General features: G+C 42.7%; 1 protein-coding gene and 1 non-coding gene across 6 annotated transcripts; both read left to right on the top strand.

The window, feature by feature from the left end:
• Positions 1-4656: 4656 nt before the first annotated feature.
• On the top strand, positions 4657-15245 carry RBMX (RNA binding motif protein X-linked). 5 transcript variants are annotated; one of them, XM_032123770.1, is made up of 9 exons: positions 4657-4757; positions 6029-6158; positions 6358-6464; positions 11906-12077; positions 13138-13254; positions 13615-13729; positions 13844-13969; positions 14061-14149; positions 14644-15245. In XM_032123770.1, the coding sequence occupies exons 2-9, from the start codon at positions 6050-6052 to the stop codon at positions 14949-14951; spliced, it is 1143 nt and encodes a 380-aa protein (XP_031979661.1). In that variant the 5' UTR covers positions 4657-4757; positions 6029-6049; the 3' UTR covers positions 14952-15245. The 5 variants fall into 5 exon arrangements, with proteins under 5 accessions (XP_031979661.1, XP_031979657.1, XP_031979658.1 ...); XM_032123766.1 differs by having other exon boundaries at positions 14046-14149; XM_032123767.1 differs by having other exon boundaries at positions 4663-4757; positions 6032-6158; positions 14046-14149.
• LOC116451263 lies at positions 6211-6283 on the top strand. Its single transcript, XR_004243159.1, has one exon. It is a non-coding gene; the product is annotated as a small nucleolar RNA SNORD61 (small nucleolar RNA).
• Positions 15246-15502: the final 257 nt, after the last annotated feature.

The following is a 15502-nucleotide window of genomic DNA, read 5'->3' as shown; positions in this document are numbered from 1 at the left end:
CGGGTCGGGGCCATAGCGGCTGCGCGGTGCGGGGGGGAAGTGCCGGGCGCCATCTTGGGGAGGGCACGCTGAGAAACGGGAAATGACAGGGTGAGGGGAAACTGCTTCCCACTGCCTGAGGACGGGGTTAGATGGGCTGCTGGAGAGAAGTTCTTCTCTGGGAAGGCGGTGAGGCGCTGGCGCAGGTTGCAGAGAGAAGCTGTGGATGGTTCACTGGAAGTGCTCAAGGCCAGATTGAACAGGGTTCTGAGCAACGTGATCTAGGCGAAGGCGTCACTGCCTATGGCGGGTGGGGTGGGAGTGGTAGAATTAGGTGATCTTTAAGGCCCCTTCCAACCCAAGCCATTCTAGGATTCCGTGATACCAGAATCTCTTTCCAGGTTTTAGCCCCCAGCAAAAAAACCACTCAATCAGTTAGGTTGGAAAATATCTCTGAGATCATCGAGTTTAACATAGGACCCAACACCACCATGTCAAGCAGATCATGGCACAGGATGCTTCGTCCAGTCTTTCCTTAAACACCCCCAGGGACAGTGACTCCACCACCTCCCTGGGCAGCCCATTCCAATGTCTAATTACCCCTTCTGTGGAGAAATTCCTCCTAATGTCCAACCTAAACCTCCCCCCGCACAACTTGAGTCTATGTCCTCTCATTACCTGAGAGTAGTCTGGCCAGAATCTTCACCTGGCTACATCCTATTTTCAGGCAGTTGTAGAGAGTGAGTGAGAAAGGCTAAAATCAGATATTACCAGCTCAGAAATCAGGGGTGGAAATCCAAGTTTTCATATAGCAATCTGGAAGAATTATATTTGATGTTTTTTTGTTGCAGCCTGTGATGTTTGCAGCCACAACAGTGGGATGTGCCCCATGGCCTCTTGGTACAACACAGGCACAGTGGTGCCACAAACATGATGCCAAGCTCCACAGTCACCTGTTCAGGTGGTGATGGCAGGAGCAGCGCTCTGAACAGCTGCAAAACCTGTCTGAGGAGCAGGGTCAGTACAAGTGATGGCTGCAAGCCCAGCTCTGTGCTACCATGGCAAGACTGGTACTCACAGCTGTCTGAGACATTGTGCTAAAGGCACTGCTGTCAATATTGGATAGCAAACACCTCCTTCTTTCATTCTCTATTTCCTGTTTTTGCAAGCCGTTGCCACGCTTGTTTCCAGACTGTGACATTACATTTGTAGTACCCCGCAAAACCTCCATGTCCAATAATTTTAACCAATTCATCAATCTGTAGTGAGTTGCCCTTACCACAGAACGGCAACAGGCAAAAGGAAAAAGAATAAAGGGTGCACAGGAGTTCTCGTGTCTTTTTGGCTGAGCCTGTAAATTAGAGTTGTCATTTCAGGCAGCTCCAGCTACATCATAGGGACCTATGATCCACCTTGTATTGCTAAACTGAAAGGAGCCACAGTGAGATCTCAAATAGGTGATCTGGGAGAAGCACATTAGGGAATTCCAGTTTAGAAATGGTTGACAGAGTCAGTGCCAGAGACAATTATTTTGTGCTATTCTCATCTACTCTAGTCTGAGTTTTACAGAGGAAAATTCCTGAATTTCTATAAATACCTATCAACTGACAGTACTCTTTGTTACAAAACTATTAAACTGATTTTTCAGTTATTTGTTTTTGATTATATATCTAGAGTGAATTACATTCCCTTTTTTATTAATTCTGAATGAGTCTTTTGTGATCAGATTATTTATGTATTCATTAGTCCTCATCCCCCAGCTCTCCTAAACCCTTTATCCAGTTTAAACCCAAAGCATGATGAACTTGGTAAAAGGCCAATATGTTTGATGAAAATATGCAGCATGCTACAGGGGAGATCCAAAGCACTTTCCTCTGCATTAACAAGTTTGCAGTGTAAATTCAACTACATTGTTAAACATCCTAGGATTCGAGAGAGTGACATTTTAGTTGAAAGCTATCACAAAAATCCATAAAATACTACCCTCGTGGAATGTTGTCTACCTCTCCCATCTACTGGACCCATTTTTAGGGTTATCAATGAAAAGGCAGGAAGGGATCAGCTTATATGTACGTGGGTTTGTAACATACTTAATTGCATTTCTTCTACTTTGAAAAATGTGATAATGCAAGGGCAAGTATATCTATGCTAGTTAGGGAGCAACTGTCCTCTGTGTAAACCTTGGTTAAGTTTTCCTGCTCTCTCTTTCCCCAGCTGTCCCATCCAAGTTTCGTATTCCATATGGGCCAGTATTAGGAACTCTTATTACTACCTAATTTCCTATCAGAAAATTCAAAGCTGAAAGGTCATTTGCAAAAGAAATAGTGAGAGCTCTTCAGCCTTGAACTTCTTACTGAAGAGGAATTAGTTTCCATTCAGACTGCAGTTTGTTCCCTGATGATTTCTGTAGTTTTTCTTCAAAAATTCAAAATTACAGGGAAAAAAAAAAAAGGAGAGGAGAGGAGAGAATTAGAAGAACTAAAGAATAATATAGCCTCTAATCCTCTAGGAAAAGATCTGACTGAATTTGGAGCAAGACCATACATATTCTATGTAGTGAGAGACTGTAAAATACTGTTCCGGTTTGCAATGAGGATGCAACTAGGTTTTGATGAGAAGCCTCATGAAGATACCTTTTAGGACAATGGACAGAAGAATTTGGCCCTGATACAATTACAGCATTTATGTTCAAATGCTGTTTCAAATGTCATTATGTTCATGCTAATCCCACCTAACTACACGTACAGTATGTGCTAACAAAATGTTAATAAAATGAAGCCTGGAGTTGTCAATGAAATATTTTACTCTTTTAATCAGAGGAGGGAAAAGAGACTTTTGTTTGCATTTGCTTATTTTTCCAGTTGTGAGGCAGTCAATAAATACACTGTGGGTCAGAAAAGCACTCAGAGACCCCACCTTGACGGAGGCCATTTTTAGCATATTTCTTATAGAACTAACAATTTGGTTCAGTTTTCACTATTCATCCCAGGGAGGCTCTGAAGCTTAAATTATTTTGTATTGAAACGAGAATTTGAAGCTTTTTTTTTCATATGGTAATTGGATAAGTATCTGGTAATGCCATTCTTCAGCAACTTCATTGCTATCATAGGCAGTGCCCTCCCACCTCCTTACGAAGGTCATCTTTCCCCCCCTTCACAGTAACAGCATCCACACTGGAAAGATGACATCTTCAAGTACACACTGGAGTTTAGAGCAGTGTTTGAGAGCTCCCTTCCTTTGTGTTCTCAACACATCCTTGAGCTAGTCTGAGGCGATGTTGCCTTCTGCTTCCCATAACACCAACAGCAGCTGAATATCAGTATCTGACAGACTGAAAAACTGAAGATAAGAATAGAGTATGCTGTTCTCTTATCAGAATGCAGCAATTATGCAGCTGTGGAATTGTAACAGCACTGGGCAGTGCCTGTAGAGTCCATAGACTCTGTGGCATCTCCCAGAAATGAAGGTCTGGAGAACTGCAAGTAAGAACTGCAAGGGAGAAAAGACTTTGCAGTGATTAGACTGGGTGGCATTAAGAAAATAGGCCTCGAGGACAGATTAATATCAATTTAGATAATCTACAGGTTCAAATAATGAAAATTTAGCCAATTTTTCCATGAGCAGATTTCCTCCTAAGTTTTCCACTATCAGTTTTAGCCAGCCAAAGAAAATCACATTTGAACTTTGAGTATAAATAATTAACAAATGGAGTTAGTTGAACAAAAATGGCAAAACTTTGTGCCATCAACAACACATTTAATTTTAAACCACACTTGTTTTGGTTTGCTGTTATTCTCCAAGGAAGGGGTGCTGACATGCACACGTCTTAATCAAAGTAACTAAAAATGCTTTTAAGGCTGTTTGAGCGAACTGGGTTAAGCTCCTGCACAAACTTCGAAGTTAAACTGATACTGCTGTGATTTTCCTTCCAAAGCAGTGATAGGTCGGCTGCTTCACAAAATCAGTTAGCATTGGAAGGGACCTCTGGGAGATCATCCAGTCCCATCCCCCTGACAAGGCAGGGTCACCTGGAGCACATGACACAGGAATGTCTCCAGAGAGGGAGACTCCATGACCTCACTGGGCAGCTGTTCCAGGGTTCTGGTACCTTCTGCCACCCTCAAGGAAAAGTTCTTTCTCATGTTGAAGTTCTTGTATTTTAGTTTATGACCATTGCTCCTCGTCCTGCCACGGGGCACCACTGAAAAGACTCTGGCACCATTCCCTCAGCACCTGGCTTTGGAATATTTATATGCATTAGTGAGATCCCCTCTCATTCTTCTCGTCTCTAGACTAAACAGGCCCAGCTTCCGTACCTCTCCTCGTAAGAGAGATAGATGCTCCAGACACCTAATCATCTTTGTGTTGATTATTATCTCCAGTAGCTCCCTTCTCGTGCTGAGGAGCCCAGAACTGGATACAGCGCTCCATATGTGGCCTCACTCCTTTGGGACGAGGCACATCCGTCTTTCCCACGGCCCACTCCCGCTCTTTTCCCGCCGCTCACGGTCCCTGGCCTGCTCCCCGCTCCTGGCAGGACGGAACTCTCCGGCCCCGCTGTCCGCTGTCCCCCGTCCCCACCGGGCCCCGCTGACCCCCGGCCGCGGCGGGAGCCCCCGGCGGCCCGCCGAGCCGCGGGCGCCCCCTACCGGGCTCGGCGCTGCCGCTGCCGCCGCCGCCGCATCCGGGGCTCCGTCCGGTGGGTGACGTCAAGATATAAAGGCCCGCAGCGCCTTTGTTCGCCCCCATTGCGCAGTTGCAGATCGGTGCGGGTGGAGGTGAGTGCGGCTGCGGACTGGGGCTCTGCGGGCGGCACCGCGGGGTGCTGCGGGCATCCGCGGGGAAAGGTCCGCGGGGTGGGGGCCGCGTGGCGCGCAGCTTGCGGCGGAGTAGAGGCGCGGCAGAGCCGGGCCTGGCCGGCACTCCCTCCCCGCCCGGCTCCGGGTAGGACGGCGGGACCCGTGCGTTTGCGGTGGGGCGAGGGTGGTCCCGGCGGCGTGAGGCGCGGTGTCCGCCATTTTAGTTGTGGGGGTTCCTCAGCATCCCCGGGGAGAGCGAGGTGGGCACGGCAGGAGCGCCGCGCCGGTGTGTCCGGACGGAGCTGGGTCGCGCGGTGGGTGAGCGTCGAGGAGGCCGCCGGGCGCGGGGACGGAGCGGAGCCGCTGCCGAAGGTGGCCGCCATTTTGTGGCGGTTCCCGAGCCCGTGGAGGGTCCAACGCCCCCCCGCTCCCCGTGCCCTGGAGCGCGGCTGAACCCGGGCCCCGTGCGGCCCGGCCCGACCCGGCCCCGCCGCGGCTCCCTCAGGGGTGCTTTTTCCGCGCTCCCGTGTGTGCCGGAGTCGTCCCGGGCCTTCCCGCCATCGCGCTGGAGACACGCGGGCAGCGCCTTGTCCATAGGCGCCGGGTGGCCTGCCAGGCACGGAGAGGTTTGGCTTTGTCTTCGGCTCTTGGTTGTTTTTCTTTTTTAAGCCCTCCCGCCCCCGCGGCAGTAGCTGTGACATTGGTGTGTAGAACTGCAGTGGTGGTCTGGTGTCTGCTCAGTCTCACACATTGTGTAGGCCAAGACTTCAGCACAGGCTTTGTATTACTTAAAGTAATACAGAGAATGAGCTTAATTTAGAAATACTCACCCGAGATGCTTTTAAGAGTTAATAGTTTTGTGTTACTTCGACTTATTAAGTAAATGACTTGACACGTCCAGGATTTAAAGGAAAGGTGTGCTAGAACTGCCATCCAGGGCAAAAAGAACAGCCCTTCTGGAAGAATTTTCACATTCACCAATATGGCTTCATTTTAACAGTGCTTTGTTCCACTTTTCAAAGTTCTATTTAATATCCTTGAAACACACTATATAATCTGAAGAAGGAACTGTTAATACTGCTTCCATTTAAAAAATTGTGATTTTTTAAATGTTTTTTATACCTCATATTTCTTACCCAACATCTTTCTGAAGAAAATTGCTTGTACTTTTGAGGACAGAAGTCATTTATGTACTATGAGGTCTCTATTGCTGTCTGATGTTTTGTTAATAATGGCCTGATTCTTTTTAGTAGGTCATTTACGGAATCAAAATGGTTGAAGCAGATCGTCCTGGGAAGCTGTTCATTGGGGGCTTGAACACAGAGACTAATGAGAAAGCCCTTGAGGCTGTATTTGGCAAATATGGACGCATTGTGGAAGGTAAAGAGAAATTTTTTTAAAGATGATAATAATAAAAACAAACAACAACATAGCTATGATGACTTTTTTGGCGTTGATCATCTGAAATGATGGCGCTTACATGTCCTCTAAGAAGTTCTGAGCTTAAAAGGTTAAATAAAGGTTAAGTGTTCCTTACAGGGAATTACAGGGAAAGCTGATGTGACTTTGTTTTTTGCAGTCCTTTTGATGAAAGATCGGGAAACGAACAAGTCCAGGGGATTTGCATTCGTCACATTTGAGAGTCCAGCAGATGCAAAAGATGCTGCCAGAGATATGAATGGAAAGGTAGGAATTAAAACCAATTATATATTGCTTTTGCTGCTGACCAGGACAATTAATCTTTGGGGTAAATAAACTTGTAATAAAAGTTGGAAAGAGAATGGATTAGAACATCCTGGAGACAAATTATAACTTTAAATTTGACAAAATATCTTTGTCTCCATGAAGGCGAAATTTGTTTCTCCTGTTCATGGATTTGACAATAGAAAATGAAGTCTGGCTGTCAGTCAGCTACACTCTCTTTTCTTATTGTTCCTTAATCAGTGATGGAGGGCTTTTTGACAATCAGCTCTTCATTCTTGCATGTTTCAATAATGATTTTTGGGTTGGTTTTTTTCTTTTTGATCATATTTGAATGCGGTACTTTGTAAATTACACTTCAGGGAAGTGACTTACCTGAAAACTATTAACGGTTCCCTTAACATGGGTTGACTGTGACTTCCCTGCTGTGCTGGAACATTGATGAGCTGTCTGGTATCCTGTGGATAATCTACATTTGTGACTTGCATCATCGATCTGCCTGGTGTGTGTGAGGAGCATCTTTCCAGTTAATGTGCAATAGCTTTGCAGTTAGCCAGCGACTGAATTTGTTCATTATACCCTAAAATGCAATGGTCTAGTTTTTAGAGAAATAAGAAATGTAATGTTTTTAAAAATAAAAATACAGGAGTTTGAAGCACAAGTTCCAAGATAATACCAGGATAGTTTGTCAAAGAACTGTAGGCTGCTGTAATCTGTATCTGTTGTGGCATGTGTTTTAAAAGGTAGATGTAAGTCAGCAATTTTTTGGTCAACAGCTGCTTATCTTCATAGAGGTGCTGTCTCTTCAGGCAGTGAAAGCTATCTTAGGTCACTTGAACTGCAGACTCTGGTTTTCCATGCATAATCTGAATGGTTGTGTTGAGGTCACACTGCATTGGCCTTGTAAGCAGTGTCTCTTGAGATGGCATGCAAGTAAGGTGAAGAAACATTTAGTGATTGTGATTAATTGACACTTGGGATTTTGATATGTTTGTCTTAGTACAAGAAGTTGAAGTGAAAGAAAAATGTCAGTTATTGCAGTCAGTAAGTAAAGTAACTTTAGGAATAAAAAAAATGAGCTTTTTGTAGTGTTCATGAACACAAATAGTAAAACGTCATATTTGTGTTGTAGCAGGCTATGTGTTATAGAAGGATAGTGGGTTTTGTATTCCATGTACTGATGTTTCTGGGTGCTTCATGACAACCTTATCACAATCAGGGTTACTTTCTTTGAAGACTTGCTTCCTTTTCAAACAAGCAAGTAGTTTTTGTCAAGGCAGAGAGTGGCAAGTTCAAATGATGTTCCTTCTATACCAGCCTAAACATCTTTCGAGGTGCTCCTTTTATTGACTTTTATTTCTTCACCGTCTAGTTTGCCACAGTTCTGAAGACTTGTTTACTGCTGTGCTTAAATACTTTATTTTCTCTGAAACAGTCATTGAATCCTCACATAAGGTAATTTCAAGGACCAATAGGTAATTGTCAGACTGAAAGGAACTCAGTCACTAATCTGCGTGTTTGTGGAGTGCAGCTTGCAAATCAAAATCCTTCTGAAAATAATCACCAACTGTTCTACATCTTGAATGTTGTGGCATGTGTTTGGTCACATTGGAAACATTTGGGAGAGTACTGCTTGGTAAAGTAGCTAAATGAGACAATGTTTGTGGCTGAGGTAATGTCTACTTGTTCTGGAATGCACAACCTGCATTACTGTCAAGAAATGCTAGAAGGGATGGCCTTGTGGATCATTGTTCTCATGGTTTGTCTTCACTGTAAATCTAGAAGTACCTTCATCTGCTTTGAAATTAGAACAGCAAGTAGCGTATGAAAAGAACATTCTCAAATGGGATTTGGCCTAGAATGTCCTCTGGTCCAACTTGCTTTAACCATGGATATGAAAGATATTCATGAGGTGGTCTCTCATTCTCATCTTCAGAAAGCCTTCTGGACAACAGTTACTGCTTGTACTCCAAAAGGACTCTGCACTCAAGGTCTGAGGAAGAGCAGTGTTTGAGGCCTGGTGTGAGAAGAGGTCATTGTCATAAATCACAACTTGAAGGTTTCTTTGTCCATTTGGAAAAGATGGATTGGAGCATTCTTGAGATTTTAATGCACTTGAGAAGCAGCAGCAGAAGCACTGTGCAGACTGCAGTTCAAGCAGTCTGTAAGGAGTTAGGCGATCTGTCTAGCCAGGGGGAAGAGTTCTGCACTGCCTGTCGATTGCTCATTCTGTAATCCCAAAGGAATTTGAAGCTGTAGCCAGTAGAAGAGGCTGACTCCAATAGATTCTGCAAGAATGAATTTGCATTTGATTTTTTACTTCGCAAATGTTTATGAAAATCACGTATCCTGAGCTTTGCACCAATTTGGATGAGGGATAATAAGTGAATAACTATATTTCACTCTATATTGGGATAAGCATAGACCAGTCAAAGCTTGCTTGTTGAAGATAAGTTTGTCCTGCAGAAAGAGATCGGGAGATAATTATTTTAGAGTTGGGGTAGAGATTTTTCCTTTTTTCAATTACTTTGTCTGCTGAATTGAATCAATGCTAACATGCCTGAGCAGTGCAAAAGAAATGTAGAAGTACTTTGTAGCAGCTTCCCAGCTTTCTTTAAGAAGAATCTTAAATGATGGCTGTCAAATCTACATGCTGATGCCACGAAATGCACATGCTTACCTGGACACAAATGCGGATACTCCCAGGTCTAGTGGTTGTTGGGTGCAGTGGGCTGTTCTCATGATCTTCTAAGTCCTTAAGAAGAAATGGATAATTAAAGAGAGGATATGACCTCAAGCAAAAGATCAGCACAAACCAAAAATTTAATTCCAGTGTAGGCCTGCCAAGCCAGCTGTTCTGTGTTAAGAGGATCGAAGCAGATGCTACAATCCCTACAGTGTAAACTGTACTCTGCAGAAGGTTGTCTTACTCTAATTGGCAGAAAGTGTTTTATGTTCTTTGGTGAAGAAGTGATACAATGCACAGAAGCTTGGCCTCTTAAGAAGTGAATCTTAAGGGAAACTCACTTAATGTGCCATCAAGGAACATGGAGAAATGGAGTCATTGCAGCATCACCAGTGAAATGATCCATTGGAGAGGAAAGCCCTGTGTGGTGTTAGGACCAGCTTCATTCAAGTTATTGTAACAGTTTCTTTGAAATACTTGATTTCTTGCCCCACTCCCAAAATTATGCAAATTTCATTCATCTTTTCTGTTGGAATGTAGAACAGTTTGCAGGATAGTTCTCTAATTGTGTTTGGTTAAGGTTCCCTGTCTCACTTTACAAATCTGTACAGATTATTCATTCCACATATAGGAGACTTTGATTGCCAATCTATTATTGTCCTTAAATGACTTGTATCTTAAATTCAATGCTTTTTAGCACCAAGGTGACTTCACTTTCTGGTGCTTGTATCATACTAAAAATGCTGCTATAACACTCTGAATCAAGGTTATAAAAACAAACTAATGAGTGCTCATGTTGACTGCTGGTGCTTTGAGCTCATTGAAAAAGCTTCCTTATTCTGAGATGGGTTGTGTGACTTTTATGTTTGGTGAGATAAGACCTTTCTTTGAGCTAAGAAACTGTAAAATGTTGTCCCCTCTGCTTTGAAATAGGACAAACTATGACAAATATTTTCTGGTTAACAAAAAATGTTCCTGTACCTAGTGAAAGGTCTTTCTGGACCTATGGAATAGCTTTTTAAGACTGCTTGTGTAAAGCAGTCTGCAAAGAAACTATCTTTTGCCAAGGTAAGATGTGTAAGTACAAGGCAGAAGAAGATAGGAGGAGAAATTATAAGGAAAACTGTACCTCCTACGTAACAGAAATGAAAGAACTTGAACCCAGCATTCAGGTTTTCAGAACCCATGCTAGCAGAAGGGGACAGTGTTGCTTTCTAAACTTGAAACAAGCTGTCAAGCGTCTTCCATGAAATTGAGGACAGCAGTGGCCATAGCAAAGCTTAGGGCTTCAAGCCCACTGTTCCTGCTTGAGAAGGATGAAACTGAGAGATTAATTATGATGGCAAATCAATATTAAGCAAACTGAGAAGTTCCAGTGATTGGAGATACTAATGCTCACTCCTGGGATGTTTCAGTTTGTCACACCAAAAGGCTTTTTGAGAAACTGTCCATAAGTAAAGTATTTCATGAAGTCAAAGCCAAGACCAGTATGATTTTGCTGGTATTTCTTACTTTTTTCCCCTCACAATGGATCAAGTTGGACCTGTGTACGTACACACAGGTTTTCAAAGAAGTGCTACAGCTCCATGAGGTGGCAAAATACATGCACTACTACAGTGAATTTTCAGAGAGCTAGATTTTGATAGAGAACGAGAAACATTCAGTACGTCAATAAAATACTACTAGCAGTGCAGATTAACACATTACTAGCAGTCATGTTTGTGTTCATTTATTGCAGCAAAGAAGCGCGATGAACACTTTCTGCCTGATAATTAGTTGTCATGGCAAAGTTAAATATATAACTGCTAAAGAAAGCAAATAAACCATGTTTGCCAGGATAGGCATGCAGTAACCTAATTTCAGCAGAGCTTATGATCTTGGTTCTGCTGTAATATCCAAACATGTGGTATCTAAAGATTATACAGAAATTTGATTAACTAGGTTGAATTACTCAACATGTTACTACCTGCTCATGTTTGAGGTATAATAGTTGGCTGCAGACTTCCTGGTATTGCAGGTCTATATTCCAGAAAAAGCTTCTACTTTTTTCCTACCAAAAAAAAAAAAAAAAATACAACCACACAACAGAACCCACAAACAAAAATACCCCAACCACAAAGCACCTTCACTGTGGAAAAGTAATAGCGTAAATTGTGACAGTCACCTTGATTGAAAACCCACCTTGAAACACTAGAAAAAAAGGGGTGAATTGTCATACTCAATCTGCTGTGTAGATGCTGACATAACTTCTCTATACTTCAGCGATCACCGTTTTATCAGGACATCAAGAAAATGTGCTAAACGGCCTCCCCATTGCCAGAAATCCCGACTGAAGCTAAGTTATCTTCAGCTTAATCTTGTACCTACGGGTGCACTCCTAGTTTGGTACAAAAGTACGTGGCAATTGAAAGTAAATTGTAGATCATATATCATGTTTCGTTTACAGAATAAATGACGTGGGGCTGCCGTAATCGTTGGACACTTGTGTTTTCACTGAAAGTCCTTTCTGATGCTGCTCTGTGGTTTTTTTTCCATCAATACCACAAGAATGAAGTACTGTAGAAATTGAAATTAGGCCCAACATGCTGCTGAGTACTTGGGGACTAATACTGAAGACTGAAATCAGTTCTAGAATTGCTCTAACTTATAAAATGGAAGCCCTATAATAGTGAAGCAAGAGGGGCTTGATTTAAGAAATACAAACATGACTGAGCAGTAAGTAAAGCAGCTTCTTCTTTAGTCATTAGATGGGAAGGCAATTAAAGTGGAACAAGCAACCAAGCCATCCTTTGAAAGTGGTGGTAGGCGTGGGCCGCCACCCCCTCCCCGAAGCAGAGGTCCTCCCAGGGGCCTTAGAGGTGCAAGAGGCGGAAGTGGCGCAAGAGGACCACCTTCAAGAGGGAGTCACTTGGGTATGTATTGACCTCTCTCATTATATACTTCGACAACATACAAGACAATCCCATTGGAAGATGACAATAATCCTACTGGAAAAAAAAAAAAAAAGTCAAACAGCTGAATAGTGCACTCCTTGTTCTTTATTAAAATGATGAAATATGATCTCGGCAGTTTAGTCAAATTTTTGATTAGGCAAGTACACCTTAAGAAAAGGCTTCCAAATATGAAGATTCCTTTCTACAACTAACACTCCACTTGACTTTTGCCTATGAAAGAAAAGCAAAACTCCTGCCTTGCACATGAGAAAGGAAGCTTTCTGGTATTCAAGTTGAAAAAGTGATTCTCTACCACCAGGGAAAGGGAACTGCCTTTCATTCTTAATAGCAAGAGGTCTAAACTGAGAAAATTGTAGGGCTGATCCATCCAGATCAGAGGGAGAGTTAGGGCAGCTAAACCTTGTTTGTCGAGTTGAAGCTTTCTGAAGTGTAAGGATAGTACATTACTTGATACTGGATATTCATTAAGATACAGCTATTTATTCAGACTTTTCAGTATCACTTAAAAGAGCTAGCAAGCAGCACCTGAGGTGTAATGGTAAAAACTGTAATGCAGAAAAAAACCCCTGGAAGTAATGAAGCTTCTCTCTTGAAGAGTCTGTGTAGCAGGTTCTACAGACTCGGTAGTGCCTCTGTTCCCTCTCTGTAGGCTCTTCTCTAGTACATCTTCCCAGGTGGCTCTTGTCTTCTGAGAACAGTAACTTGTTAAGCATTTCAGCTGTGACTGATTACAGATATTAGCTGTCTTTTTCCCTTGTGTCACACCCTGTAGCTTTTGGATAACTTCTAAAAGACAGTTCTTGACAGGAATTTAGGCTGTGGAAAGTTTGGCTCTCAATTCTGCCAGTAGCATTTAATAGTGGCTAGAAGACAAGAGAAGGCTTTGAGGTCTAGTTTTAGAGGTTTACTGTTGATCATGTAGTGGTAATAATGGCACCTTTAGGTTGTAATTCAGGCTTTAGGGTCATGCAGGTGAGTATCACAGAAATAATAATTCGTTCGTGGCTTATCCTTCTAGGGTCTTCTCGAGGGCCACTTCCTATGAAGAGAGGTCCACCTCCACGAAGTGGAGGCCCTCCACCTAAAAGATCGGCACCTTCAGGACCAGTGCGTAGCAGTAGTATGGGAGGAAGAGGTAAAGACTTCCTGACTAAATTAATTGCTTGGTCAGCTGTAGCACCTTAGTCTTCCTTTAGGAACTGGTGCAAATCATTGATTCTAACTTCAGTCTGCTGTGCGATAGTGTATTGTTTTAATAATTTTCGGTTCCTTTTGTACCAATATGATTTCATAGCTGTTGGGAACAATTCAGTGCAATTTGAGTATGTTTGTTCTGGTGCTGCTTTAAAACTGTACAAGCAGAAATGCAAAGTGTTCTAAATGTAGGCTCCAGAGATACTATTAAATTGCTCTAAACTATTTACTGACACTTGCCTTGAGTGTTCTGTATGGCCAAATGCTAATTAAATTTAAAATGTGGACTGTTTCTCTGAAGCTCCTGTATCACGTGGAAGAGATGGTTACGGTGGTCCTCCACGCAGAGAACCAATGCCGTCACGGAGAGATGTCTACATGTCTCCAAGAGACGATGGCTATAGCACTAAAGATGGGTAAATTCTTACACTGTTTTATTTTAGTGAAGCATTTTTTGTTCAGAGAAGGATCTTGATTCCAGACTTTCTGTTAGGACATACGGCTAACATCTCAATTTTTGTTCTTTGTAGTTATTCAAGCAGAGATTATCCCAGTTCCAGGGATACCCGGGACTACGCACCACCTCCCCGAGACTACGCATATCGTGATTATGGTCATTCCAGTTCACGTGATGAGTACCCCTCCAGGGGATATAGGTACCTACTGTTGGATTTTTCCCCCGTCACTTTTTTCTTGCCTGTAGTGTTAGTGATTTGTACTAAGTCTTAGTAGTCTTTCCTCCTATAGTGATCGTGATGGATATGGTGGTGGACGTGACAGAGACTACTCCGATCATCCAAGTGGAGGCTCCTACAGAGATTCATATGAGAGTTATGGTAAGAATCCATTTTGAGGATCATATAACTGTACAGGTGTCAAAAAATCTAACTTTCACTAGGTCGCTTGTGTTTTAGGGGGAAGTGGCACACTTTTTTTCCCCTACAGTGAAAGTGCAGTTGTTGGTTATCATTTGATCATCTTGTTAAATAAGCTAAAGAAGCAAAGTCTACAGTTCAGAATGACAGCTATCTCTGGAAAATGTCTGAGTTTTTTCTCTAAAATAACAAGCTGTTTGGAATACCCAGTTAAAGAGCCTGCCTGAATAAACAAACACCGTCTTCATTCCTTCAGTGTCTTTAAATCCACTCACTGCCTGGTATGCAATCCGCACTTTAAATACCATTAGTGTGGCAGATTATATTAAGACCATCTCAATACATATGAAAGAGTAGCAGTAAACATTTTAATACAGCAATTCTGTAAATTCAGATTTGAAATTGTTCTATATAACTTATGGTGTTGCCATATTACCTGACCATTGACCCTGCAGGTAACTCACGTAGTGCTCCACCTGCTCGAGGGCCCCCGCCATCATATGGTGGAAGCAGTCGCTATGATGATTACGGCAGCACACGAGATGGATATGGAAGCCGAGAAAGTTACTCAAGCAGCAGAAGTGATGTCTACTCAAGTGGCCGTGATCGTGTTGGAAGACAAGACAGGGGTCTTCCCCCATCCATGGAAAGGGGCTATCCACCTCCTCGGGATTCTTACAGTAGTTCAAGCCGTGGGGCACCCAGAGGTGGTGGCCGTGGTGGAAGCAGATCCGATAGAGGTGGAGGCAGAAGCAGATACTAAAAACACTCTTAAACTTTTGGACCAAGACAGATTACTTCTCAAATGTGGAAGCTGTTCTATCTTTACTACCAGAGGACTACTAAAAGGAAAAGTTGTTTTTAACCTTTTTTTATTGTTGCCTGTTAAGTTTTCCCCTCCATGACTTTTATGCTTTTGTGAGGAAAAGTTAAAACAATGTTTAATATCATTTCAAAATTGTTAACGTTTCTTTCAGAAAGCAGATGTTAAATGTATAAACTTGAGCTGTGTACTAGTGTTGTAATTTTCAAAGTAAAGTTTCCCTGAAATGCCACACTTCCATCTGATTTTCGTCATGAATGGAACAAAGCTGTTCTTAAGATCTTCTGCACAACATCCAACCATCTAACATGGAGATGGATTGTTCTACATGTTCAACATCTCATTCTGAAAGTATTGCGTGTGATTTGGAGGGTGGTGGGGATGATTCCACATAAAACTCAGTTGTACCTAGAATTTGAAGTCACAATATTCCCAGTACAAAATGCCTTCAGATCATTATGTAAAGAAAAATAGAGGATTTCATTCACTTA

The sequence above is a fragment of the Corvus moneduloides genome, chromosome 14 (assembly GCF_009650955.1).
Source record: "Corvus moneduloides isolate bCorMon1 chromosome 14, bCorMon1.pri, whole genome shotgun sequence".
NCBI classification, from domain to species: Eukaryota; Metazoa; Chordata; class Aves; order Passeriformes; family Corvidae; genus Corvus; species Corvus moneduloides.
Note: the sequence above shows the minus strand (reverse complement) of the source record. Positions and strands in the feature narration are given on the sequence as shown.

Excerpts from the sequence above, each read along its gene's own strand:
- RBMX (XM_032123766.1), top strand. The coding sequence starts at position 6,050 with ATGGTTGAAGCAGATCGTCCTGGGAAGCTGTTCATTGGGGGCTTGAAC. Across the intron at positions 6,465-11,905 it reads CCAGAGATATGAATGGAAAG|TCATTAGATGGGAAGGCAAT; the intron begins GTAGGAATTAAA and ends CTTCTTCTTTAG. Across the intron at positions 13,730-13,843 it reads GGCTATAGCACTAAAGATGG|TTATTCAAGCAGAGATTATC; the intron begins GTAAATTCTTAC and ends TGTTCTTTGTAG.